This window comes from Mus caroli, unplaced genomic scaffold (genome assembly GCF_978045245.1).
Source record: "Mus caroli unplaced genomic scaffold, Mus_caroli_1 scaffold_14, whole genome shotgun sequence".
In the NCBI taxonomy this organism is placed as follows: Eukaryota; Metazoa; Chordata; class Mammalia; order Rodentia; family Muridae; genus Mus; species Mus caroli.
This window is the reverse complement of record NW_028227269.1, coordinates 106,989,461-107,016,144: the sequence shown is the minus strand read 5'-3', so window position 1 is coordinate 107,016,144 and position 26,684 is coordinate 106,989,461. Positions and strand designations below refer to the sequence as shown.

The window sequence follows — 26,684 nt, the reverse complement described above, 5'->3', positions numbered from 1 at the left end:
AGAGGGGTGAAGCCCAGTCACAGTTGAGGCTGTCAACTCTTCCTTCAAAAAAGCACAAACCCGTGAAGTCGAGCACAGGTGCTATCCCAGCATTTCAGAGTGGAGACAGGGGGATTATTGTAAGTTCAAGGCCAGCATGGGCTATGGAATGAGGTCATGTCTCTTTAAAAAAGAAAAACTGAACAAGTGAAAAAGAAATATATCCAGCAGGAAGGAAATCAATAAGGATGCTACTGGGTTCGACAGGGCTCATAACTGACAGCTAGAGACAGGCATTGGCCCAGGGTTGCAGGGCCTGTGGACAGAGGCCAGTCTGCTACAGGCACAGTGCTCCTTTTACAAGTGATGAAAATGTTCACGGCTGGCTGAGGTGATGGCCGCCGTATGCTGGAAACACACCAAACCCCCCCGCGTGCTAGCACTTTAAAGAGGTGAGTTGGAGGATATCTGAATAAAGCTGCCTCCAAAAGATTATCAAGCATTTACCGTGCAGTTGGATAAATATAAATAACTTGGATATCAAGCCAGTGAGCTCTGGACACTACTGGTTATGGAAAGAAAGTCAAGTAAAGGAAGAAAAAAATCTATATTTAAAATTTTAAAATTTTAAGAACTCCAGAGTGGGAAACTTTGGGCACATCATAGTTTTCCCCAGGGACAAAATGTCTCGTTAGAAGACTCACAAGTCAGAGATCTGTACACAGTGTAGTTATAGACACATCACACGTCTAAAGAGCCCAGTCTCTGGTCAAGTTTCCCACTGGGCAGGTGCTAATGACCACTGTAGGCTACTGGCCTCTGGGATCCCCCAGTCTCTCACTGGCAGCTCACCCAAGGACACAGACTCTGGAGAGGAAGCTAGGGGGCAGGTCTTGGAGGTTCTGGACTCTGGGAACCAACTGCCCTCCTCTGCCCAGGGTTTGGGCTGACTGGCATCAGACACCCTAAGACACAGATCCCATCATAAGCAGTGGGCTTTGCTCTGCAGACTAGATCCCTGGGAGCACATGGTCCAACTGGGCTATCGCATCCTGTCCCGGGATAACACCTGCTATCTGCTAAGAGCTCAGAAAACACCTGTAACATTGACAAATGAAATGTTTCATCTTCCTGCACCAGAGAAAGTAACACGTGTTTAGAGCTGACCCTCCATGGCTGCCTGCCCCAGCCTTGAGAGCTGACCCTGACAGGATCAGCTTCCTCTCCAGATGGCAGGCTGCAAGGTAACACCTCCTGGCCTGAGGGTGCACCGGAGATGGTGCCAGCTCCCCTCCCAGGCCTTCTAGGACAGAAAGAGGTCTAAAGCAGAGTGGATGACAGAGGTTTGAGGGGTTTGGTAGCCCAGGGCCTCACCAACCCCCACATGACAGACGAGGTTCTGGGAAAGGCAGAGCACACCCAGAGTCCTACCACATGCCTCCCTCTCCCCACATGTCCAGCTCTGTTGGTCTCCTGGTCTCATCTACATTTGAAAGCACACAGCAACGCTTAGTCAGAACTGTAGAAAGGGCAGAGAGTCCACATAGAAAGGCGTTTTAATATAAAACACATGAAAGAGACAAATGGAGAGTAATCAAAACCTCATTAGGGCAAATAAGCGACCTGCCTACAGTGTCACCAGAACTGATGGCAGGGAGCCTTGTGTGGGCGAAGCTGGGTCTCCAACGGCTGCCACAGGGAGACACAGGCCCAAGAAACCCTGACAACCCCACTCCGGCTCTGACCAGCACCCTCACTAAGGCCTCAAGGCTGTGGTCCTTCAACGCCCACCACCCGGATAGGACAGGAGAGCAGGCAGCCTCTAGGTGCTTCCACCCATTGGACAAGGTGGGTCGGTGCAGCCCCTCTCAGCTCAGGCCGCCCCTACCCAGGAAGGAAGCTCGGAAGCTCCATCTGGGGAAGGAGGCCACCCTGGACGCAGCCAGCAATGAGATCAGTGGACTGTGCCTCTGTCTCCAGCCAGCGGGACAGGTTAACTCCTCGGGATCTTTCCATCAGTCTTGACTAGAGCCATTCGTTATTCCTGGAAGTTGTACTCTCCCACAGCCTACTATGTGCTTAGCACAATGGTAGGTTCTAGGAATATAGCAGCAGAGAGGCCAATTAATCCCTGCCTTGGGCAAGGCTCCCTTCTCCTGGGACCCTCCAGTTTACAGGCAAAGGGCTGTGGGGACAAAAGCCAGGCTGGAGGCCCACAAGGCCAAGAGCCACCATGACCTCACATTGGGGCACATGCCCCAGGGGACCTTGCACATGGCTCCAGAAGGGGTCAAGAAGCCAATTCAAGAAGTCAAAATGTCCCTTTAAACACTTAAGAAAGAGAGAATGTAGAACAAGCATGAAATATTGATGATCCGTGTCAAAGCAGCACCAGGGTGAGCTGAGCAAAAGTGAGCTGGCCTGTCAGAGCTGATATCAGCGGGAGAATCCTGGAGCGGGCGACGTCGGAGGTTCAGAGGAGCAGCGGGGGCCTGCAGCAGAGACACAGCAAGTCTGAATGCATCACAGCTGTCTTTCTCAAGAGTAGAGCAGGAGTCAGATGCAAAGGCGCTCGGCCCCCTCTCTGCCTGCTATCAATGCACAGGAAGGGAAAGGAAGTGGGACAGAATGCAGCTGCCTTAGTTCTGGAAGACACTCGTCCTAGATTCTCCAGGGCTGCTCTAGTTCCCACCCCAGGCCTGCCTTGGTTGCCCAGCAACTTGCTGAAGCAGGGGTTCCATCGTCCATGCTTGCAAAGAGACAATCTGCTAAGTACGGAATATGACTTCTAAGCTTTCGCTGGGACTTTCTTAACAACTCTTATAAAAACAAACTTGGGAGGGAAGGAGTTGCTTTGATGACTTTTCCTAACTTTTGCCTCAAAACACAATGGCCTTGACGGTGAGTAGAATCATGGGACACAGTGTGGTGGGCCCAGACAGCTGGGTCTGTGTCTCAGTTTTCTGTCAACTCTAAGGCTCCCACACCATGCAGGGCTTAGAGCCAGGATATTACCCAGTCAGACTAGAAACCAGGAGGCTAGTAGCTGCTATCCCACCAGAAGCAGGAGCTGGAGAGCCCAGCCTTAGCCAAGAACTAAAGCCTGGTTCACACAGTCCTTCACCTCACACAAGTTCTCCTTGGTGCCCACCCAGTCACCATTCTAAACTGCAAAGTATCTTCATATCCCATTGTGGAAGAGTCCTTGTCCCCTACACTGACCCGGAGCAGCCGCTGGCCAGGCCGCCTGGTCCTGCGTACCTGCTCTGCTTCAGGCTCATTGGAAGATAAAATGTTGAGGAGCAAAGATGACCGGACCTGGGAACGAAGAAGCCCACGGGTGCACACGGAGGTCAGAAGCTGCCACAGACCCCGAGAAAGATCACAGATGGTACAGATGCATTGAGAAGAAGACCCATGGTGCTCACATGAGAGAAGTCGGGGACCAGGAGGTTCAGAGGTCCTTCCAGACTGGCTTCTCAAAGGTTTCCACTCCCATCTCCTCCTGCACGCTCTGGAGCCTGCTGACATGCAGAACCCTCCCCACCACAGGAGGCAAAATCTACATCCCAATGAGGGTTGTATCTCTCCTCCATGGGGCAAACTTGAGAGCCCTGCTCTGTCGACACCCTCCCTGCCTCCCCCTGCCACCCTGATGGGGGACTGCATCACAGTGGGTTTGCCTGGAAGGGGGTGGGGGTGTACCTAAGAGAAGCTCCCACAGGATCGTGAAGGTCAGACTAAGGACACCTGAGTTCCAGACCACAGCCCTCTCAGAGCAGATGCCAGGAGGAAGCAGTCACAGAACGTGGCCCCAGCAGCAGCCGGCCAGCCTGGTGTGGCTGGCTCATGTGGAGTTCATCCCGCACATGCAGGGAGTAAAGCCAGGCACTTTGCCATGATGAGGTGGACTCCAGTCAGCCAGCCATGGCATAGAGATAAGCCAAGAAACGGAGGAAGACAGCCAAGCAGCCCATTTCCCGTAATGAACTGGGCCGGCCTACACGAAGTCAGAATCCCAAAGTTTGACATTTTGCTGAGTTTAAGGATTCAGAAAGCCTACTGGCTAGCATGGAGCTTTAAGTTCTATGTCCACTGTTCATCAGACCCTGTGCCTGAAGCCCTCAGGTGAGGCTGCTGACCTGCAGTGGCCCAGCAGTGATGGGCTGGAGACCCTTAATCCTGATGGCAGAAACCTGCTCCTTTCCTGCAAAACGTTGGCTTCCTTGGACTCAGAATTTGAGTTAATTAGCCTTGAGCTTGAGGACCCAAATCTCTTGTGTGGGGAAGCTCTGAGCACAAAGATGCCGCTCTGAGCACAAAGATGCCGCTGCTGTGGACTACAGGACAGAGCAAACCTTAATTGTCCACTGAGAGAGAACAAGAAGAATGACCCAAACATTGCTAGCTAGAGAACCATCTGGAAAAAAAAATCCTCTGAGTAAGTAGTGTCTGTGGGAATGCACAGGCAGGGGCAGGGCAGGGGCAGGGGCCACGTTGTTAGAGGCTCACAAAGATCAGAGTCAGGTCTCTCTATACCCAGGGTCAGCAAGACTGCTATGCATTTGAGGCTCTGCAGGCTGCATATGTAGTCTCAACTCTGTCACTGTAGTACAAAAGTAGCCACACAGGGGACATAAATGAATGATTATGGCTGTGTTCAAATAAAACCTTATTTACAAAATAATAGGTGAGCTAAAGAAGCCCTTTTTTTTCCTGATTCCTTCTACATAGAAACCTACCAGATGCTGTTCTGGGCACAGGGACTAAGGCAGGAATAAGTGACAAGACACACTAAGGCAAAAGGATGGCACTGAACCCTCATAAGCTCCATTAAAACAGCAGCAGCAGCAGCAGCAGCAGCAGCAATAACAACAACACAGATTCAAGAAAAGTAAGAACAAACCGACTCTGTGTCAAAAAAAAGGGACCAGGAGGAGCTGGGGAGCACAGGCAGCTAACAGCAAGCATCAGTCTGTCCCTCTGGCAGGCTAACTGGCCCCTCCCCTGAATTGCCTGTCATAAGAAGACACACTGCTATTCCCTAAGCACTCCTTTCCTAGGCAGTGACACGGGGAATCTCATCTTGACTGTGAGCCAAGGCCTGTGTCCCTCCGCTTCCACCTGTAGTGCCCACTGCAACCTCGCTGTGACAGTCAGGAAAGGACCACTCTGCTGGCCATGCCAGTCTGAAGCCAGCCTGGCCTACTGCGGGCTTCAGCACCATGGACAGAGCCTCTGCAGGCGGGGCGATCAGCGGAGCTGTCAAAACAGGCAAATGTGTTGTCCCCAGAGCCAGGCCGATGCAAGCAGGCCCAGTGTGTCCCACTCTGTGTGACCCCGTGTGGGAGGACTGTTGGTAAAGAGGAAGTGAAAACAAACAGTGCACGGATCCCTTCACCCACGTTATTAGCTTGGGAGAGACTCGCAAACGTGCCGAGAGCAGCAGCAGCAACATCTGCTTCTAATTGCTTCTCCCCAGAACTCGTCAGCTGGCGTCTGCCCCGGGAGGAAAGCTGGTATTTTCAACAAACTCTTAAATCAGATGGCATCCATAGTGAGTAATTTCTTACGTGTTTAAACTTTGAGGCTAGAAACACAGAGTGTACCTTTGCAGAAGAGCTGGGCCATGAGGTGGTCCCACACCAAGGGTCTGCTTACAAGGTTTCTTTTGTGTGTTTTCAAGACAGGGTTTCTCTGTGTAGCCCTGGCTGTCCTGGACTCATTCTGTAGACCAGGCTGGTCTTGAATTCAGAGGTCCACGGGCCTCTGCTACCTGGGTGTTGGGATTAAAGGCGTGTGCCAACACACCAGGCTACAAGTTTTTGATGTACATACCATGATCAGATGTTTTCTTCTATTTATTATGTATTTGTGTCTTAAACAGAAAATGTTCCGGTGCTTTCAAAAATTCCACTACGTCCATTAGTTTATTTGTAATATTCCTCCTTCCCAACTATTTTTGCAAAAAAGTTTCTTTTGCAAAAGCAAAGTGGTGTTTTGAAAGTGTATGGGTCTATGCTGCCACTTAGGAAGTGTCTCAAGAAAGAGACCCATCACGTCCCCAGAGGCCAGGATCTCTGCAGGTTCTGCTCAGAAGCCCATGATCCTTGCGCAAGCTGCACCACCTTCCTGGAATGCTAGCTCGGTGCACAGTATGGACATGGATGTAGATAGATCCTGGCCATTGGAGACTCTGATGCATGCCCAGTCTCCCCAGCTGACAAGGATGCCTTTGGGTGTGTCTCCCTAGTGCTGCAGACCCAACAGCACGGGTCCCTTCATGATGAAATGCAAGAGGCCACTTCCTGCTGCCCCGCACCTCTTCCTTCCCTATCAGCTTCCATGCAAGTGGAACAGGGCACAGGAATGTCTCAGACTGTGCCTCTATGTGCTAAGAAGTGACAGTAACCTGGGGCCAACACCTCCTCCAGGAAGCCCTGTCATAACAAGCTGAAAGCATTGTGCCGCTCTCCCATGCACATGTGCACACACAGAATGCTCTCTGCACCAGAGTGTCTATCTTCTGGAGAGTTCCAGGCAGAATCATCTTCCACATACAGTTAAGTACTTACTCAACAAATCTTCCTGGTGATACTCTGCATAGACTTGTACCTGGGATGCTTTAATGTGTCACAACTCAAAATTACTCTCTAAAACCTCTAAAAATGATGCTTAGCCCTCATTAAATATGAAGCCCAAACAGTTCTGCCTCAAATATAGAGGTACTGCTTTGTCCCTACTTATTGACCTTATGAAGGAAAATTCTCTCATAGAAAGGCTGGCCTGGCATGCACTGAGTACACAGCTTAGTCAGTCAAAGTGCTTGCCCTGGCTGCATACCTCCCTTAGCTCATTTCCAGAACCCATTTCAAAGGTCAGGGGGAGTGGCATGAGATCGCACTCTCACTGCTGGGGAGGCAGGTCGATCCCTGCAGTGCTCTGGCTAGCCAGCCTCCCCTCATCAGCAAGGCCCAGGTCCCAGTGAGCTGTCTCAAAACACAAGGGACAGCTCCTGAAGAACCCAAGACTGATCTCTGTGTGATCTATATATGTGTGCATGCAGACACACACAGACACACACATACACACACACACTCCCCACACATGAAAGGACAGCCTGAGAAGAAGGGTGTCTGTCACCTTGCCAGTCCTCATGTCCCAGGCTTTGATTTCAGAACTGAAGCCGCCGCATAAAAAGACGTTGTGGTCTTTGGGATGAAATTTCAAGGTGGTGACTCTGAAGTCACTCCGACCACTAAACACTTGGGTTCCTGAAACACAGACAGACAAGAAAAAGTGAGAAAAATGTTCATGTCACAAGTATTTTAAAGGGGAAATGTTCACACGCCACCAGGGCCCAATGGGGTCCAGTATAGACCCCCTAGAAACATGGGAGGGATGGCAGCTTGCTTCCATTTCCTGTCAAATCCACCAAGACTCAGGGCTAGATCCTAGAACTCTGCCTTTCCCATATTCTGTAGAGTTGTTTGTATCATCTCATTTAAACCATACACCAACTAACCCCAACATGGCTGAGAACAGGCTCAGGGAGGTTCAGAGAGTTTTTCAGGTTGCATAGGTAATACAGATTGTTTACTCAGGAGTCTAGAATCTAAACTCAGAGTTGGTTGGCATTTATTTCAGGATCAGTCTTCCAATCCTTATAAAATTGAAGACAGATTTGTTACAGAGTGCAGCAGGTGTGGGTGACCTGACATGCTGGGCCACAAATGGCAGTGGCCCACACAGCAGCCCAGCACAGAATGGACATCAGGAGTGGCTCACTGGGGTCTCACTGGCTCTGCAGGATTTGAGACAGTCCTGGCCATTTTTCATATTATCATACACAGTTGTCAAGTCCCTGCGCACACTGTGGTAACTATCTGGCACACACAGACACATATGGTGTGGAAAACAGCTGTCACTACGGTTTCCTAGAGGCGAGTAATAGAAGCTTTAGAAGTGTCCATCATTCAAGGACGGTTAAAGCCAGCACTTCCCCCACTGCCCAGTATGACTTGTGTACCCCTCGACACTGGCGAGACTCTCAGCTATCACATGGCATTTGCCCAAACCCGCACCAAGAAATCAGACCAGCTCTGAGAGGCACCACACAGCGAAGCACCTGGGGCTGTCTCCTGACATGTCACTAGGGGCCAGGTTTACACACCAGGGACAGCACCTGCCACCTGCCAAAAACATGGAGGAGGCTTCCCTCAAAGAAAGCGTAAGGACTTCCTCAGCCAGAAGGGAAATCTCGAGTGCCTTTGGCTACCAGGGCTCTTCCACCGAATCAGGGCGTTGGCAGAGCAGAACACAGAAGCTGACAGCCGAGGAGCTGGGACGATGACTGTCAGGAAGACACTTGCCATGCAAGCGTGAGGACCTGAGTTTGACCTCAAAGCCCACATAAAAAACGGGTTTTAGGCTTCTACTTCCGGGTCAAAGTCATGGCGGTGGCAAATTCAAGTCCAGCCAATCCAGTGGTCTTCTCTGATGTCATTGGCGGCCAGGTGAGGAAGTTGGTCGCATGAAGATCGAGCTCTTTGCAGACGTGGTGCCTAAGACAGCAGAGAACTTTAGGCAATTCTGCACCGGAGAGTTCAGAAAAGATGGTGTTCCGGTAGGATACAAAGAGAGCACCTTCCACAGGGTCATAAAGGATTTCATGATTCAGGGTGGAGACTTTGTTAGTGGCCGTGGTACTGGAGTCGCCAATATTTACAGGGGTCCATTTGTGGATGAAAATTTTAAACTTAGACACTCAGCTCCAGGCCTGCTTTCCGTGGCAAACAGTGGTCCCAGTACAAATGGCTGCGAGTTCTTTATCACGTGTTCTAAGTGTGATTGGCTGGATGGAAAGCATGTGGTGTTTGGGGAAATCCCTGATGGACTTGTAGTGATGAGGAAGACTGAGAATGTTCACAGGCCCCAACAATAAGCCCAAACTGCCAGTGTGGGGAAATGCAATCTAGACAAGGTGGAACCAGGTCGTCTGCTGTTTGGGTGTGACATTCTTCCTCGAGTCTGACAAGCTGGACTGGCCTCTGTTTGCTTCCCTGTCTCCACAGTATGCAATCCAGGACCTGGCAGTATCACAGATCAGAACCAATAATCCTGTTTAAATTTTGAACTGTAAATAAGGGATTTTTTTAATGCAAAAACAAAAACAAAAACTGAGTTTGGTGGTGCATGCTTGCAACCCCAATACCAATGGGGGAGAGAAGTAGAGACAGCAGATGCCTAAGGCCTGCCTGCCAGACAGCTTCACCTAATCCCAGTGAGAGAGACCCCGTCTCACTAGCTTGACCACCAGCTTCCTGTGCCTGGACATAAGCAGGTACCTGCAAACACACAGCTGGTGTCCAAGACAGTGATGAAATGTCAGGACAGTGTGCTCTTGTCTAAGCCCTGCAAGGCTGTGTTTGTTCATTCTGGGCAGGAAGGACTCCCTGATGACTTCCTCTGTCTGCTGACCCCATACACTGAGGAAGAACTCGGCCAGCTCCAGCTTGTCCGGTAAGGAAATGAAACTCATCAATCATGGCTTATGAGAGTCACGGAGGGATAGCTGCAATGGCCAGAGCCACAGTCGTCAAGCCTACTCGTCCCCGTTCAGGACCTCGCCAGGCATCACTGTCATGAAGTGGTCTATAGATTTGGGACAAAATGCACCAAGGTGCCAGCATCGCATCGCCATGGGTTTTAAAGACTTCTTCTCTTTTTCAATTGTGTATTTCTGTGTGTGCTTGTTTGAGTGTATGCCATGGGCGTGCAGGAACCAGCACAGGCCAGGAGAGGGAGGTGAGTTCCCTGTAGCTCTGTAGCTCTAGGCCTGACATGGGTGCTGGTCCTCTGAACTAACAGTATGTTCTTTTAACCACTGGACAAGCTCTGCAGTCCCATTGTCAGCAAATTTAAAAAACAAAAACAAAAATAGGTTATCTTACAAAGTAAGGCAAAATAGAGCACCAATTTTAAGTACATCTTACTATGCCGTGTGCTAAGAGCGTCAGGCAACTTTTTAAAACATTTTTTAGTTTCCTGCGGCTGTGGTGGCACACGCCTTTAATCCCAGCGCTCGGGAGGCAGAGACAGGCGGATTTCTGAGTTCGAGGCCAGCCTGGTCTACAGAGTGAGTTCCAGGACAGCCAGGGCTACACAGAGAAACCCTGTCTCAGAAAACAAAAACAAACAAACAATTTTTTAATTGATATTGGTGAATGTGGGAGTCCACACAAAGGTCAGTGGATAGCCTGTGGGTGTTGGATCTATCCTTCAGCTACATAGATCCCTGCTCATCAGGCTTGGCGGCGGACGCCTTTGCCTGCTGAGCTGTACTGCCAGCCCAAGGGCAGAGCAACTGCCTTGAAAACAGAAAAGTGCATCAGAACCAAATATGGCTTCTCTCATCTAAATGCAGGTAGTGTCCTGTGACCCAGGGCTTGAAAGCCATCCAACTGTAGTTTCTATTTATCCAAAGAACACAAAGAGGCTGACAGAGACTCCTCACAGGGATGCAGGATACTGTCCACTGTCTCGCGACACAGAGGACTTAGAACCTATTTCCTCCAGCAAACAGGAGCCTCCCCGCAACTAACCAGAAGGTGGTGTTCCTCGATTCCTGTGTTTCAACCACTCAATTCAGAGTCAGATGAGACACTCATTTAAAGGTTTGAAACCAGGTCAGAAAACCACTGATCCATGGGGCGGACTGCGGACAACCGTTAGTTACTTTGGTTTTGTTGGGCTCTTTTCTTTTGGTGCTAGGAACAGAACGCAGAGCCACAAATGTGCTAATGAGCATGCTACCACTGAGCTAAACTTCCCACCCCCTGAAGTACAGTCTTCAACACATGACACTTAAATCATTTTCAGCAACATCAGAAAAATAAATAAATAGACCGGCTTTCAGGTACCAGGGCACAGCTCTCTAGTAAAGCTGTGCTTACTATGCCCTAGGTGCTTGGCTCAAATGCCAGCCCAGGGAAAAGGGAGGAAGGAAGGAAGGAAGGAAGAGGAGGGGAGGGGAGGGGAGGGGAGGGGAGGGGAGGGGAGGGGAGGGGAGGGGAGGGGAGGGGAGGGGAGGGGAGGGGAGGGGAGGGGAGGGGAGGGGAGGGGGAAAGAAAGGAAAGAAAGAAAGAAAGAAAGAAAGAGAGAGAGAGAGAGAGAGAGAGAGAGAGAGGGAGGGAGGGAGGGAGGGAAAAGACTGTCTCAGAACATCCTCTCTAGAATGAAAAATAAGAATTATTAATTTTAAACTTGGGGGAGGGCCAGGGCAATGTCGCAGGATGTAAAGGTAAAGAGTCTGCCGTGTAAGCAGGAGGGTTTGAGTGTGGATCTCCAGCACCCACATAAAAAGTTCAAAATGGTGGCACATTCGTGTGATCCTGGTGCAGAGACGAGGGAGAGGGAGAAATGTGGGGGTTCCCTTGGGGTTCACTGGCCAGCCATGCTAGCTGAATCAGTGAGCCTCAGGCTGACACAAAACAAATGCTTGAGAGGAGGGCTCAACCTTTGTCGTTCACTGCTCCTTTTCATCCAAGATATCTTCATGCCACCTCAGGTATATAGGTTTATACAGTAGGTACAAAGACCAAATAGTTGCTCACAGGAATCCTTAAAAATAATTTTAGAACAATTCTTTCGTATACATATAATTTTACTCTTTACTAGAGATGAGAGCAAATTTGCACTCTAATGAGATGGATGGATTACCTGTTTATTTTTTCATGAAGAATTAAATGTCCCAGGACTCAGGAAGCAGAGGCAGGACAGCCTGGACCACACAGTAAGTGTCACACCGTGGTGTGTGCCTAGGTAACAGAATGAGACCCTAACTCAAAAAATAAGCAAGTATATTTGATACAACAAGATATACTATACTTTCAAAGTTTTCAAAATTAAAGGATTCTCAGATATGTCAAGAATGGCACTTTGCGTGAATCCATTAAAAAAAAATGGCAGAAGTGTATCTAGAACTATTTTCAGAAACTGATGGAAACTCTGTCCCAGGCCAAACTTCATTCTTTTTTTTTTTTTTAAATGAATCTGATTTTAAGAAGTCAAACACTCAGTTGGGCAGTGGTGGCGCACATCTTTAATCCCAGCACTTGGGAGGCAGAGGCAGGTGGATTTCTGAGTTCAAGACCAGCCTGGTCTACAGAGTGAGTTCCAGGACAGCCAGGGCTACACAGAGAAACCCTGTCTCGGAAAAAAAAAAAAAAAAAAAGGAGGAGAAGGAGAAGAGCACAAAACTCTGCAAACAGGCTTAGCACCACACTCCATCGCACACAGCCTTGTGCCCGAGCTGAGGTGCTTGGCTGGGTCTTGTCGGCATTACCACTGCCTAACGGCAGGCGTAGTACACAAGGCCTGTGGTGTGTGCTCAGACTGAGGCTGCAGGGAAGCCATGAAATGCAGAATGGCTGAGTGCTGCAGGAAACATCTTGGATCCATTACGTGTTTGAGCTTGAATTAATTTTTGGTCACCGCACACTCAGAACCCCTTAGCAGCTGCTGACTGTTTCACAGCCCCACACTTAGTTACGTGACCCTGTTGAGCTGTGATCACAGATTTAGGAGCATGGCTGTAGAGAAAGGAAGACAGCCTTTTAAACCCGCAGCTCTAGCTTTGCTCTGTGTTGTGCTGTTGCTCGGGGACCGCAGCAGACTGTGGGTGCCTTGTTAGATCACCCCGCCCTCAGACAGGCACTGCACAGTGAGCTAACCTAACTGGGAAGTGCCTTTTCTCCAGTTTACTCTTAGCTTTTCACAACCCAAGCTTTCCTCCCCGCCCCTTTTTGTGAGTGTATGTTTGCACATGCAGAGTATGGAGGCCAGAGGTCTCAATGTCTTCCTTGACTTACTTTTTGAGCACCTGGAGCCCATGAGTTACAGTAGACTGGCTAGCCAGCAGCAGGTCCAGGCGCTTGCCTGCCTCTGCCTCTGCCTCCTCAGGGCTGGGATTAAGGCAGGAGCCACCTCACCTGGCTTTTACATGAGTCTGGGGTCCCAAGTCAGGTTCTCATGCTTGAGAGGCAGGCGCACTACCCATTGGGCCATCTCTCCAGAACCTCTGCCATACTCTTAGGTTACAGTCAGGGACCAGACACCCAGCTGGCAGACAGGTAGCAAGTGAGCCACTGAATAGAATGGGGAGAGTCTCTTCCTCTCTGCACCCTCAGATCTGGAACTCACTTGCCCATCCTCAGACCCAAAGCAAAGGAACACTCTCCCTGAGGGAAGCACATGCGTTCCTGGGTCCTCGGAGCACAGTGTAGGACCAGCCATGTTCATTTGAAACGGCAGCAGGTGTTTGTGGGAAGGTGATGACCCACCTTGCTGATGACAGAGAAGGGGCGTGGGGGGCTGAGCTGTTGGATGACTGACGCTTTCCCGCCAACAAGAAAAAACAGAAACGCACTTCCCTCAACTCCCGAAGATGCTGAAAATCTGTCTTTGAAAGGCTAAAATTTTCCACTTAGAAAGAGGCTGTTGAGTACACTTCCTACTTCTAAGAGCTGGGACTTTGCTTTCCTCTTTGTTAAAGGGACCCAAAGCTAAAATATTCCTAAAAAGCTAGCAGGTACCTAATGGGAAACACTAGAGGAAAACACTCTGCTCAAGGATTCAGTTCAGAAATCAGCATCACAACATCATCACCTGGCTGGATGCTGGAGACAGACAGGGTGATGGATAAGCTGAGAGCCGGAGAGACCCATGTCCTGTACCGGCTCTTCGCTGGTCCTTCACTGCCGTCTCGGGCAGGCAGGAGGACTGAACGTTAAGTGCTATGTAAAGCACTCTGGGGGAAGCAACCAAAGAGGGCCATTATTGTTTGAAAAATTAAACCCTAACTTATTGAATTCATCTGTGGTTAAATTAAAAGCTAAAGCCAAGGGATGCTGGGTTCTAACCATGGGAACCTTAAGAGACTAATGACTGCTGGGCTTTCCCGGGAGGCCTGGAGAACACAGCAGGCCTGGGCTGCCTTCCACCTTTGCTGAGGAGATTTGCAGAAAGGAAAGGCGGGAGATAAGTCAGCAAGGAGAAGCTTGACCAAGAGCACTGGCCGCTCTGAAGTGAAAGTCTTTCTCCTGGAATCTGTGGCACTCTCTCACCTCTCCCAAATGGTGGCCTGTCTATCAGTTCTCCCCCTGGGCGGGGCTTCTTCAGCACTTGGGCTAGCTGTAACAAACCTTTCACCTTGGGACTATCTTGCTTGTCTGCTTGTTATAGGAAATTCTGTTTATTCACTGCAGGCTTATAGGAAATTGAGCTTTAAAATATGTAATCCATTGGCACTTGGCTGTATTGATCTGGTTATAATGAGCTCAACCAGTATAAAAACTGTTTGGATCTTCTTGGAGTTAAGAAAAATTACTTCTTTTCCCTTTTGGATCAATAATGATACAAATAGAAACTATGTTTCTGGGCTTGGCGGGGAGGGGGGAGTGTCAGCACAGAGTCCTTGCTTATGAGCCTGAGGCTCCAAGTTCAATCCACAGCCCTAGAATAAACCGTCCTTTAAAGCAAAGCCATGGTTCCAGGGTCCCACAGAAACCCTGAGTACTCACTCTCCACACACTACCACTTCCATAGCTTCTCCATCCAGTACCACTGAGGGGCTGGGTGACCCGGGCAGGCAACTACTCAGAGCTGGGCCTCTTTTCTTTCTTAGACAGAGAGAGAAGTCAGGCTTCCCTGAGGCAGCCACTCCTGCAGCCAGGGCAACAACATCTGGCAGCCTAATGCTGAGTCTGGGCCTATGGACCTCCATTTTCATTCAGCATGTTTGGCTCCCGGACCACTCCTGACTCATCAATGGCACTTCAGATGAAGTGAAACCCAAGTACTGATCCCTTTGAATGAGAAGGGATGACCATGCCCCCTGCAGGGAGCTCACCTTGGCTTTGCTACTCTGAGGTCACAAGTGGGAAGGGGGACCATCATGTACAGTAAACCTGTCCCCGCAGGCCTGGTTGGATCCTGCACTTGTCACACAGCAATCCTGGGTAATGGCAGGAACTAATCTGCATCTCAGAGCTGAGGAAAGAGAGTCTGGTGAGGGACAGGACATCTGGCCCTACGGCCAGCCACACAGACACTGACTGGCTCGTCTGACCCCAGAGTCCCTCTGTCTGCATCCCACCTCCAGACCCACCAGCGACTCATGACCTTTCTTCCTCCGTGGCTCTTTGTTCCTAGCCACAGACTCAGGGACACGTAGGGAAAATGTTGACAGGGAAAAGCTTGTGTTGTTGGCCCGTGGTAATTGAGCCTATGTTCCCAGGCAGCAGGCATATGACTCATCTCGCTAAAATCAATATCGTTACAGCATCCTCTGGGAAGTATTCAGCCAGCTGTAAATTTAACCATCCTGACTCAAAGTTAACGAGAAAAGAAGCTTGCTAACTTTCAAATCACCCTCTGTGCATCAGGAGCAGGGGCCATGTTGGCAAGTGGGCAGAGGCCAGGCAGGATGCGGGCCGAGGGTCAGGTAGGCCTTGTCTGCATGCCCACTGGCATGGCTCTGGGCTCAGCAGCAATGCTGCTCAGAGCCTGACAGCCTTACTGCAAAGCCATGCTCAAAACTGCCCTTCAGGGGTGGGTGTGAGAGCAGACACAGAAGAGCAGGAGCAAGCCCTGGACCTTACAGACAGTACGGCCACATGGATGGTGGCTGCAGGAGCTGGCAGCTGCCATCCTTTTCCTTCCAAGCCCAGCCACTTTCAATTATCTATCTGGACAAAACTGCATTTCTTAAAATTAGGAGGTGGGGAGTTAGCTTGCAAACCAGCTGTGTTTGGCTGTAAGCAGCTTTGTTGAAACACATAAGCCACCATACTAACATCAAACATGGCCTGACTGAGTTCAGATTCGGGGCCAGTCAACAAAGAGGGCCTAACCTAAGAAGAACCAGTTGTTCGTTGATGGCTGCTGCCCACACAGAGGAGAAACATGGCTACTGTAAGCCCGTTTCAATCAATAAAATCATGCCAGGGCCTGGTGTCACCTTCTTCATAAGGAGAGCTGGCATGAGTATCCTAGAAACGGATAGGAACTGGTTTATGGAGATGAAGACTCCCTCCCTGGATGGGAGCCAGTGAAAGGACGCTTAGTTCCCAGGGGAAGGGCTCACAGATGACAGACACATGCAGAAGGGGGTTAAGGAAAGGGTCTTGTGGCATGGCTAACAAAGGTGGGGGTGGGCAAAGGTGTACCTGAAGGACAGTAGCCAGGGACCATCATCAATTTGAACCCTGCTGGAGAAGCCCGCAGTGGCAAACAGACACAAATGCTGGTCTGAAAGCAAGCCTATCCCTTGGGGGCTGCAACAGCCAGCGCTCACTGTTTCTTTTGTGGTTTTCAGGGGCACTAAACGTCTTCCTGAAGTGTGCTGGGGAAAACCCAAGTGTGCCACACAGCTTGAAGACCTACAGAGGCCCTGGCTGCGGCACGCCACTTGCTTCAAGCACCCGTGGGAGCTAGTGGCACTTCAGAGGCTTAGCCTGACAGAGCCTTCTCGAATGGCCTCTCCTCCAAAGCCTCTTCACCACGGCCTTCATATGGACACTTTTCACTCTTCCTATACCAAGAGCTCTGAAACTGTCAGGGCTAACCCTGTTCCTGCTGGAGCATAGCTGTCCACAGCTCAAGAAGCATCCTTCAGCTGGCCACTCAATCAGAGGGGTCAGTCAAGAGCCTGCAGGCACTCCATCCTCCCAGGGCCTGTTTTCTGTAGATGCTGAGACACCGCCTGGAGACAGCCAAGCACTCTGCCAAAAGTTAGGCCAAGGTAGTTTGTCCAGGACAGGGAGGGGTGTGGGAAGGCACACTAGTCCATGTGTAGGCAAGATACCTTTGCCAGCCCCATAAGCCCAAGCTACATCCAGCTGTCACCAACAGTTGGATGACCTCAAGAAAGTCGTCAAGGGGGGCTGGAGAGATGGTTCAGTGGTTAAGAGCACCGACTGCTCTTCCGAAGGTCCCGAGTTCAAATCCCAGAAACCACATGGTGGCTCACAACCATCTGTAATGGGATCTGACACACTCTTCTGGTATGTCTGAAGACATCCACAGTGTACTTAGATATTATAATAATAAATAAATCTTTAAAAAAAAAAGTCGTCAAACACTCAAAGCCTCAATTGCTGCATCAAAAAAAAGAGAGAGAGAGAGAGAGAGAGATAATGTCCTCCCCGGCCAGAGGTGGGGGTGGGGGGGGCGCTAAGCATGTCGTCACCCAAGCAAAGAGCCTAACCCATTTACCTGTATCAGCTCAACATGGGCCTAGTGGCAAACGGGACACCAGGGTTACAGCAAAACTTGGACAGCAGCAGACCACTCTCTTTCTTTGTGGCATCAGCCATAGTCAAAATGGGGCTGAAAACACGTCTCAGGAAAGGAGTGGCCCTTCAGTGTGAAGCTCTACCTGGCCAATCCTTCCCACCCACCATGACCCAACAGAAGGCACAGGGACAGGAACACAAAAGGAGGCAGTCAGGACACTGAGCATCCCAGAGAGAAGGGGGGATGGCCCTAGCCAAGACTTCCTAGAGTTCTTCAGAGGGCTAGACTGTGGGGTCAGCACACCTACCTCAGACCCCAGATAGCGAAGAGGAGCTGCCACCCACCACCAACAAGTGCAACTCTGAGGGGCTGACACCTGCAAGAGGAGCCTTTAGAGCTGAGGAAGCTCCGGAGGGCCTCTGAGGAGAGGACTAGCTGATTGGTATGCAGGACAGGTCACGAACAAAGCCAGTGACACTCAGGGCCTGGGTGGTGTCTGCCAGTGTTCCCTGAGGCCGCCTGTGCCTAATGTAGCAGAGACGTTCGTTAGGGAGATTGCAGACGGAAACAGGAGCGCCAAAAATAATTAATCTGTGAGCAGATTTGATTAAGTGTTGATTCATGGCTGTTCTGTAAGCCAACAGCCCGTCAGAACTATAAATTAACGAGATAAAATGGTGCTGGCCCTCCATATTTCAGGCCGGGTATTGACAGTTTAGAATCCACAGATTTTTAACTGTATTGATTGAGGACACCAGGATAAATGGCCTTGGCACCAAATTCCCATTAATGACAATGGGCACCGAGTGACTAATTCCCAGAGCACTGCAGAGAGAGCGCCCTACGCTGCCTTCTCCTGGCAGGGCGCTCTAATTAGATTGAAATGAAAAAGCCAAATGACCATGGGCGGGAGAGGCAGAGGAAGGAAATGGAAGATCAGAGCAGGGGAAGAGAAAGAACAAGATAGTCAGAACCAGACCAAGGCCACGGGCTGCACACATGCTAAGAGTGGTCCTAGCAAGACACGGGGCCAGAGACGGGTGTGCAGACATATGGGTGCCCATACTGCCAGCCCTTGGGAGCTTCATTATTCAGGATAGGAGGACCCAGCAGGGGACAGCCTCAGCTGTCCAATTGTACAGATGTGAGCCAGCTCTGTTCAAGCAATAGACAAAGAGACCACCAAGACAGCCACACCCTCGAGGACACACGCTTGCCAGGATAGTGACAGAAACTGGCGACTATCCTCACAGGAGAGGCCTCACCTAGTGGCCAGAGGTCTTCCCTGAGGCTGGGCTAGCTCCAAACAACCCATCAGCTGTGTCCTCTCTGGGGACAAAAGACATCCAGCATACCTTCGCACGGTTTCACACACAGTGGGTGTATAGTAAGTAACACTGTTTGTAATGAGAAGAACTCCTCAGTATATGAGCCCCCATGCCGACACCGACACTGTTCCCAGCCAAGGCGGATGATGTGCCTTTGACCACGCCCTACTGCATGTCAGCTCTCAGAAATGGGGCCATGCCTCTCTCTAGCTACCCTTCACACAAGGGCCCCTTGGAGCCCTGTCAGCATGCTGCCTTCCCTGGTCCCCCATCTGACGGGACACCTGATGGGACAGCACCTCATCTCCCCTCCACTGAGCCACATGTCACATGATACCAGCTACAGTTCCAGGTCCTCATAGCTGTAACACAAACAGGATCATGATCTACTGCAGTCCCCGACTTGTCATCTACCTGCCGACTGCCATGGCTCTCTAATTTGTCAGGCATCAGACCTTTTTCTCACCTAGAAAATGGCACCCACTGCTGCTGACAGCCGTAATGACAATTCCAAAAGGCCATGTGAAAAGCCCAGGAAGCTTGCTCTGAGCTCAGCAGTGTAGGTTAGACACCATGTCCAATGGTCCCCTTGCTGTCTCCCTTGCTGTCAGTGAATGGGCCAACCCAGGACTGCTGCATAGAGCCTGCCTGTGTAAGCTGCTTTAGCTGGCTTCTCTTCCCTTCCCTACCTGATGGAGGCTTCCTGAGGATCTGCTCACATGACCCCACCCCACCCCCGTCCCCCACCCCGCCCAGGTGCATGTTAGGGTTACACTGAGAAGAACCCCTCTGAAGACTCAGTTCCCCCACATGGGCTGACAGGGATTCTAAACTGATGCCAACAAAAGGACACCGTGATATTTTGGTCCCAATTACACTGCAGAAGTTGATTAAAAAGCTGCCACTTTATCCGGCCCTACAGCTTGGTGCTGAGACAACCTTGGCTCTGTCCTTTGCTGACTGGCAGAGGACTGCTTCCAATGCTTTGTAGACAGCTGTGGTGCCGCTGGCAAATGATCTGCATGCCCGTGGGGGGAATGAGCCTGTCCTGAGGCCTCTGCCACACCATCACCATAGACAGTCTGCAGTCAGGACCCTCTGGGGAGGTTTCCCCAGTGAGGGGGCTGCTGGCTGACCAGAGACAGGACGTTAGGACACACCTGTTTCAAGGTCTGTTAGGTGCAGGGCAAAGTCGAAGCCACCACTGAGGATGCGCCGGCCACAGGGAGACCACCGTGCAGCCCTTACTGCCTCACTGTGCACAGAGTAGGTCTGCAGGCAGTGTCCCGAGTCCACAGCATTCCACACCTGCAAGAGAAACAAAGACAGGCAGCACCAGTCACGGTGATGAAGGAACCCCGGGGCGGGGGGGCTGGGGTCCCACTATTTCACATTTAACTGGCAGCTAGAGTCTTTCTTCCTCACAGCAAAGCACAGGTCTCCTTTCTCCAGGGCTAAGGAAACAGCATCTCCTATCTCCACTCAGCCTTCACACCTGCTCCTACCTGCTGACCACAGACATGTCATCATCGACACAGTCCTGCCCCTGCCTTCTACCTGCTCTGGAATGGAGAGAGCACCCAGCCAGACCATAGTTGACTGAGGCCCAGAGAGGGGCCAGCCTCAGAGCTCAAGGAGCTGGGGGGTGGGGGGAGCGGTGGTAACCTCTTCTTAGGCAAGGGGTACCTTCCCCTCCCCCTCATCCTGGCTCTCCACGGGGAGGATGTCCAGTACACACTTGACTCCTGCAAGCGGCTTACGAGCCCCAGGCACAGAGCTACAGCGCCACAGCTGGCAGGCCTGGTCCTGCTCAACACTGCAGGGTGGAGAGGACACACTACTAGTCATGTGACAGACCCAGTGGCTCCACATCATTGGGCCTCAGTCTCCCCTTCCATGAATTGGAAACGAAGACAACCATCCCAGACAGGAGTAAGGCTGGAGTCAGTTCCTTAGCACACGCAGCAGAAGGGCTGCTGGCTGGGGCTTGCAGGTTCTGGCGTTCTGAAACAAGATTCCCTGGCATTAGCTACCCAGGCTTCGTTAGTAAGAGAAAAGCCCAAACAAGCACACCCTCGCGCTTCCACAGACCTGTCCCCAGTGCAACTCCCACTGAAGGTGAGCTAACTCTGTCTGCCAAGCCCTGAAGGCTCTCAAAATGCAGCCAGAGTTCCAAGAGGTCCTGTCAATATGTAAATGTCTAATTAAGCAAACAAAAGGTCATGAGAAGCCTTCACAGAATGCAGGGAGCCCCCCCCCATTCCTTTCTTCCATAGCAGGGGTCAGGAGCTAGGTCTCCAACTGAAAAGAATGAAAACCAAGAAGCAGCAGTGGTTCTGTTTAAAAACACAGATAAAACAAAGGAGGAGCAGCCGGCAGACTGGCAGTGGAGGGCAGAGTGGCAGAGCAGCGGAGCACAGAGCGTGGCTGCTGCTTCAGAACTATGTACAAGAACGGGGTTGATGGGAAAATTAACTGAGCCAGGGTAACTCTGCAGGGTTCACATGGTTAGACAGGAAGAGGACGACAGACACCGAGTGCATAGGACAAGCCGCATTTACAAAGTATGATGTCGTTTTCTAAGAAGCATGAACTAGAGTATCACACTAATTAGGCTGGCTAGTATAAAAACAAAAACAAAGATAACACGTGTTAGCATGGATGCAGAGAAGTCAGAACCCCCTCCACTGCCCGCAGGAAGATAAGCTAGGGCAGCCATGATGGACTGCAGCCTGGGATTCCCAGGAACCTGTAGGGTTACTGTACAACCTAGCAATTTTGGTTCTGAGAATAAACCCCAAATTCTGGTCCTGGGAGCTCAAGAAAGCTTTGCCGTTCTTCACATGGAGAGAGGGTGGAAGGAGCCCACTTGTCCACACGGCAGGTGAGAGAATAAACAAACGGCAGCCCACCTTGTGCACAGTGCTCTGCCTCTTAGCCAGGGCTTCCTGATGGCTGTGGCAGAGTGGGCCAGGCCAGAGAGGAGGACTCTGGAGGAATCACAGGGGGGAAACAGCAAGCCAGCTGCCCAGCAGTATGGATTATCCCTGGCTACTGAGTTATCCCTGGCTGCTGAGTTACCCCTGGCTACTGAGTTACCCCTGGCTACTGAGTTACCCCTGGCTACTGAGTTATCCCTGGCTACTGAATTATCCCTGGCTGCTGAGTTATCCCTGGCTACTGAGTTATCCCTGGCTACTGAGTTATCCCTGGCTACTGAGTTACCCCTGGCTACTGAGTTACCCCTGGCTACTGAGTTATCCCTGGCTACTGAGTTACCCCTGGCTACTGAGTTATCCCTGGCTACTGAGTTACCCCTGGCTACTGAGTTACCCCTGGCTACTGAGTTATCCCTGGCTGCTGAGTTATCCCTGGCTGCTGAGTTATCCCTGGCTGCTGAGTTATCCCTGGCTGCTGAGTTATCCCTGGCTACTGACTTACCCCTGGCTACTGAGTTATCCCTGGCTGCTGAGTTATCCCTGGCTACTGAGTTATCCCTGGCTACTGAGTTACCCCTGGCTGCTGAGTTACCCCTGGCTACTGAGTTATCCCTGACTACTGACTTACCCCTGGCTACTGAGCTATCCCTGACTGCTGAGTTATCCCTGGCTACTGAGTTATCCCTGGCTACTGAGTTACCCCTGGCTGTGGGGCAAAGTTTGTTACATTTTACCTTATGTGGTGGGTTTTTAGTTTTTTGGGTTTGGGGGGTTTTGGGTTTGTTTTGCTTTGGTTTTGGTTCTTCAAGACAGGATTTCTGTCTGTCCAGAACTAGCTCTGTAGACCAGGCTGGCCCTGAAATCACAGAGATCCCCCTGCTTCTGCCTCCTGGGTGCTGGGAGCTTAGGATGGCTGCCGCCTTTCTGGATGGCCAGTATTTCCTCTGAGAGGGTACATGAAGGCAGGGGCAGCAGAAGGGCTCTGAAGCAACAGTATCCAAATGGTTTCCCCTGTGAAGCTCTCACATTTATTCATTCAACAAGCATCTGGCCGCTTGCTAGCCAGCCAGGCTCGGCTCTCAGGAAACAGCCAGAATCAGAACTCTTGCCTTTCAAGAATTAACAGTCAGAAAGACAGGTCCTACACAAGCAGAACAGAGTGCCCCAGGTACCGAGGCTGATGTTTCAAGGTCACCTAGGAAGGGGATATACGGTCAACAGAAAAGATCCACAGGGTGGCCATGCTAGGTCCTTCCTAGTAGGCAGCTGCAAAAGACCAGACTGGCCAGAGAGGTAAGCAGGATGTGGCAAGACAGGATGCGGCCAGAGAGCGTATTATCGGCAGTAGAGAGTCCAGGCTCTCCTGAAGAAGTGTCTAAGGTCTCCTAGCCCCAGTCTACAGGACCCCTTTAACTACCTGTTCCACAGGCAGAAGAGACAGGGAGACAGAGTAGGGACTTGTGTGGGAATTCAAGCTGGAGGCAGCAGCAGGAAAGAAGAGGTCTAGATGGGAGTCAGAAGCATCAGGAACGAACCTCTTGGAGTAAAACCAGTAAAGAGAAGAGAGAGGCCAGGACTGCCTTCGGCCTCAGGCCTGTGCAGCAAGGGGGAATGGCCAGCTCTGGGAGAAGTGAGCTGGAAGGCACGGAAGGTCAGCGCTGAGAAAAGAAAGCAGGTCGTGAGAGGGGAAGATCAGGCGCACCCTGCCCTTAGGCTTTAGGGTGTATATACCACAGACTTACTTCTAAACCTTTCCTTACGTGCAGTAAGAGGCTGAGTTAGTGAGGAGGGAAGAGAACAAAAAGGACAGAGTGGAAGAGAAAGGAGTCAGGGAGGAATGAGGAGCAGACAGAGAGAGCAGGGAGCATGGGAGGGCTGAAAGGAACAAGGCAGAAGAAAGCTTAGACAGTGTGCTATGCTTCTTGGGTAGGGGTGTCCTGCATTGGCCTGGGTCTAAGGAGACACACAGGTGGTACTCAGTATGACAGCCCCTGGGAGGTGCAGCCACACACCTGTCTGATGACGCAGAGGAGCAGAGTCCAAGAGGACCAGTCAGTCCCAGCTTGCTATCAAGGGTGAAGGCGAGAGGAATCTTTGCTAATTGTTCTTCCTAATTGAATTGAATGTTCACTGTCAGGCTTTAAAGATTCATTCCCAAACACTGCCACAGCCCTGAGTGTCTGCCTTTTTTCAACCAAGTAATTAGAGATCCCAAACTGCCTTCACAGGATTAAGGAGCCCAGTCTCCTGTTGACTGTTCTGAGATGGCTCCATGTATTAGCTACAATTATTAGCACAGTCTGTGTGCCCAGCCAAAGCCACACATCTGACAAGAACATGACGGGAAAAACACAGTAGAGTTGGGTGTCTGTGTCACCGACCAGTACTGCCACTGCCACTGCCACTGCCACTACAGCTGTCTGGGGTCTCTGAAGACGGCCCAGCCTATGGCTTCGGCCTCAGGCAATGCTCTTCATTGCCTTTTGGTTTGGGCTTTGTTTGCATTTTGTTTAAGTTATTGAAAGGGGACATAAGCATGTCACAGGAAATGTGTGGAGGTCAGAGGACCACTCTGACAGACAATTCTCTCAGTCCACCAATGGTTCCAGAGATCAAACTCAGTGACTAGGTTTGTGCAGCAAGCACCATTACCCACGGAGCCAGCCTATCGGCCCTGTTGCTTGTTTTGAGAGAAATACACTCTCCTCACAAAGTACTCAAACTCTAAAGCACGCGTGTGTGTGCGTGTGCGTGGTAGGGATTACTGTGCTGTGGTTGTTTCTCTGGTTACATGGGAAATAAGCACAGTCCAACAAAATAGATTTTTCAAAGTCAGAAAAAGAAAATCAAATAAGAGTCGCCCCTATCTCCACACCAACTGACTGTCACATTTCTGGGGGTGGCTGTGCTGGCTTTGAGATCCAGCAGCAGTAGCTTTTGACTCCCCAGCTCCTGCTGTTCCAGCAAACACTGCCAGACCACTCCCCAGCTCACAGCTCCCTAGGAGTCCACACAGTCCGTGCCTTCCTTTGCCAAGGGGACATGAGCAGCCCATTTGTGCACAGGAGCCGGAGGAACCTGTCCTGGGGTGTTTCAAGGCTCAGGCCTGCTTTCATCACAGACTGAGATGGAAATAAACCACGCTGGCTGTGTAGCCCACTGGCAAGGCACAGTAGGGAATCCAGGTCCTGGGCATCTTATGTGAAGCATGACTGTGAAGCACATCTTTGTCAAATGGACTCCTGATGAGTTTAGGGGTTACTGCAGATCCATTTTTAAATTCTGGACTGTTCAACTCTAACACATAGAAACGTAATCCACTTTCTACGCTGGCCTTGAATTCTGCACCCTTAGTCACTTTTTAGTTTTCGAAGGTGTGTTAAGAACCCAGTGGGAATGTTTTCCCACAGACTCCTGTGTCATCTGCAAATACAGTTTTCATCCTCCCTTGCTTTCTTGCGCGGGCTGTAATCTCCACGGCCAGGCCAAAGAGACACAGGAAGAGAAGTCAGTTTTCCCTTGCTCCAAATCACAAAAGAAAAGCAGTCTGTCTTTTCCCCAGCACAGGGGGGAAACTCAGAGTCTTGTACATGCTAGACAAACACCCTACTATTAAGACACACACACTCTATTCAGTCTTTTACATATACTACCATTGGGACAAACACATCACACACGCACACACACACACACACTCCAGTCTTTTACATATACTACCATTGGGACAAACACATCACACACGCACACACACACACTCCAGTCTTTTACATATACTACCATTGGGACAAACACATCACACACGCACACACACACACTCCAGTCTTTTACATATACTACCATTGGGACAAACACATCTCACACACACACACACACACACACACACACTCCAGTCTTTTACATATACTACCATTGGGACAAACACATCACACACACACACTCCAGTCTTTTACATACACTCCCATTGAGACAAACACAGCACATACACATACACACACTCCAGTTTTTTATATGCATTCCCATTGAGACAAACACATCACACACACACACACACACACACACACACACACCATTCATTCTTTTACATAGCCGAGTATGTTGCCTGAGCTGTCTTTGTAGAAAGCCCTTATCAGTTGAGAGACCCCTTTCTTCTGTTTTCTCAAAGTTGTTTTTTTTAAAAAGCCGTTCTGTGTGTATGTGTGTTACATCTGTCGAGTGATCAGCATGTGTTGAGTCCAGGAGCATGTACGCCATGAGAGGTCACAGAACGACTTTGGGCAGTTGGTTCTCCCCTTCAAACGTGAATTCTGGGGCTCAAACTTAACCGTCAGGCAAGTGTTTTCACTTGGCTGGGTCACTGTACTGGCCCTGAAAGTTGCTTTTAAAAAAAACCAAAAAAACATATGTGATCAGGAATGAATGTAGACATTTGCTAGAATCCATCTACTGAAAGGGTCTTACTGGCTTTCTCTTCATAGTTACTCACTAATACTAGAGCTCCATCATCAAGAGCTGCTCTGCTGACTGATCCTCAAAGCCCAAGCCAAGCTCCCATTCCTGGGACCGATCCTGCCTAGTCATGATATTTTAAGTGCATAGTTGGATGGATTTGCTAAAGTTTTGTGAAGTGGAAACTTGAGGGTTCTTTGGAAAGTCAGTTGGATGGTGTTTTGCTGGGGCAAACAGGTGAAAGTGGACACAGGTGTGAATCACTAAGGCAGACTCGTGAAGGAACATCTGACTGAAGCAGACACAGGAGAGAGGATGGCCTACCAAAGCAAGCATGTGAAATAATCCATGATGAAGGATTCTTTGCTACCAGCACACATGTATTGGTCCACCTTACATTGTGTCGTTGAGCTGCATTTATCAGGACTCCATAGAGAGAAACGCACCAAAACATTTGGTGGTGGTGTGCTGCAGTTTCTTGCCACTTCCGAGGACTCGGGCTGACTGCATGCACGTGCTGAGGCAAAACCCAAGCTGAGGCAAGGCCCGTGAAGGACACATGACGTCTGAGGGTATAAATAGGACTCTACAGAGCGATGGAGACAGAGCTTTGCTTGCTGGTACAGCTAGCTATGCTACACTTAAGGGTCTCCAGTCTTTGATGATTTTCCCTGAGAGAGACACCACAGAGAAC

At 50.4% G+C, this 26,684-nt stretch overlaps 1 protein-coding gene and 1 pseudogene across 2 annotated transcripts in view; one reads left to right on the top strand and one right to left on the bottom strand.

Annotated features, from left to right (window-relative positions):
• Wdr25 (WD repeat domain 25) overlaps window positions 1-26,684 on the bottom strand; it is a 135,029-nt gene that overhangs the window by 27,403 nt on the left and 80,942 nt on the right. For both annotated transcript variants that reach the window (XM_029484840.2, XM_021179104.2), the window contains 2 exons: window positions 19,766-19,913; window positions 7,123-7,253 (listed from right to left, as the gene is read on the bottom strand). In XM_029484840.2, coding sequence (XP_029340700.1) covers window positions 7,123-7,253; window positions 19,766-19,913 — 279 coding nt within the window. The remainder of the gene's footprint in view (window positions 1-7,122; window positions 7,254-19,765; window positions 19,914-26,684) is intronic.
• Window positions 8,433-8,957, top strand: LOC110306935 (peptidyl-prolyl cis-trans isomerase H pseudogene; annotated as a pseudogene).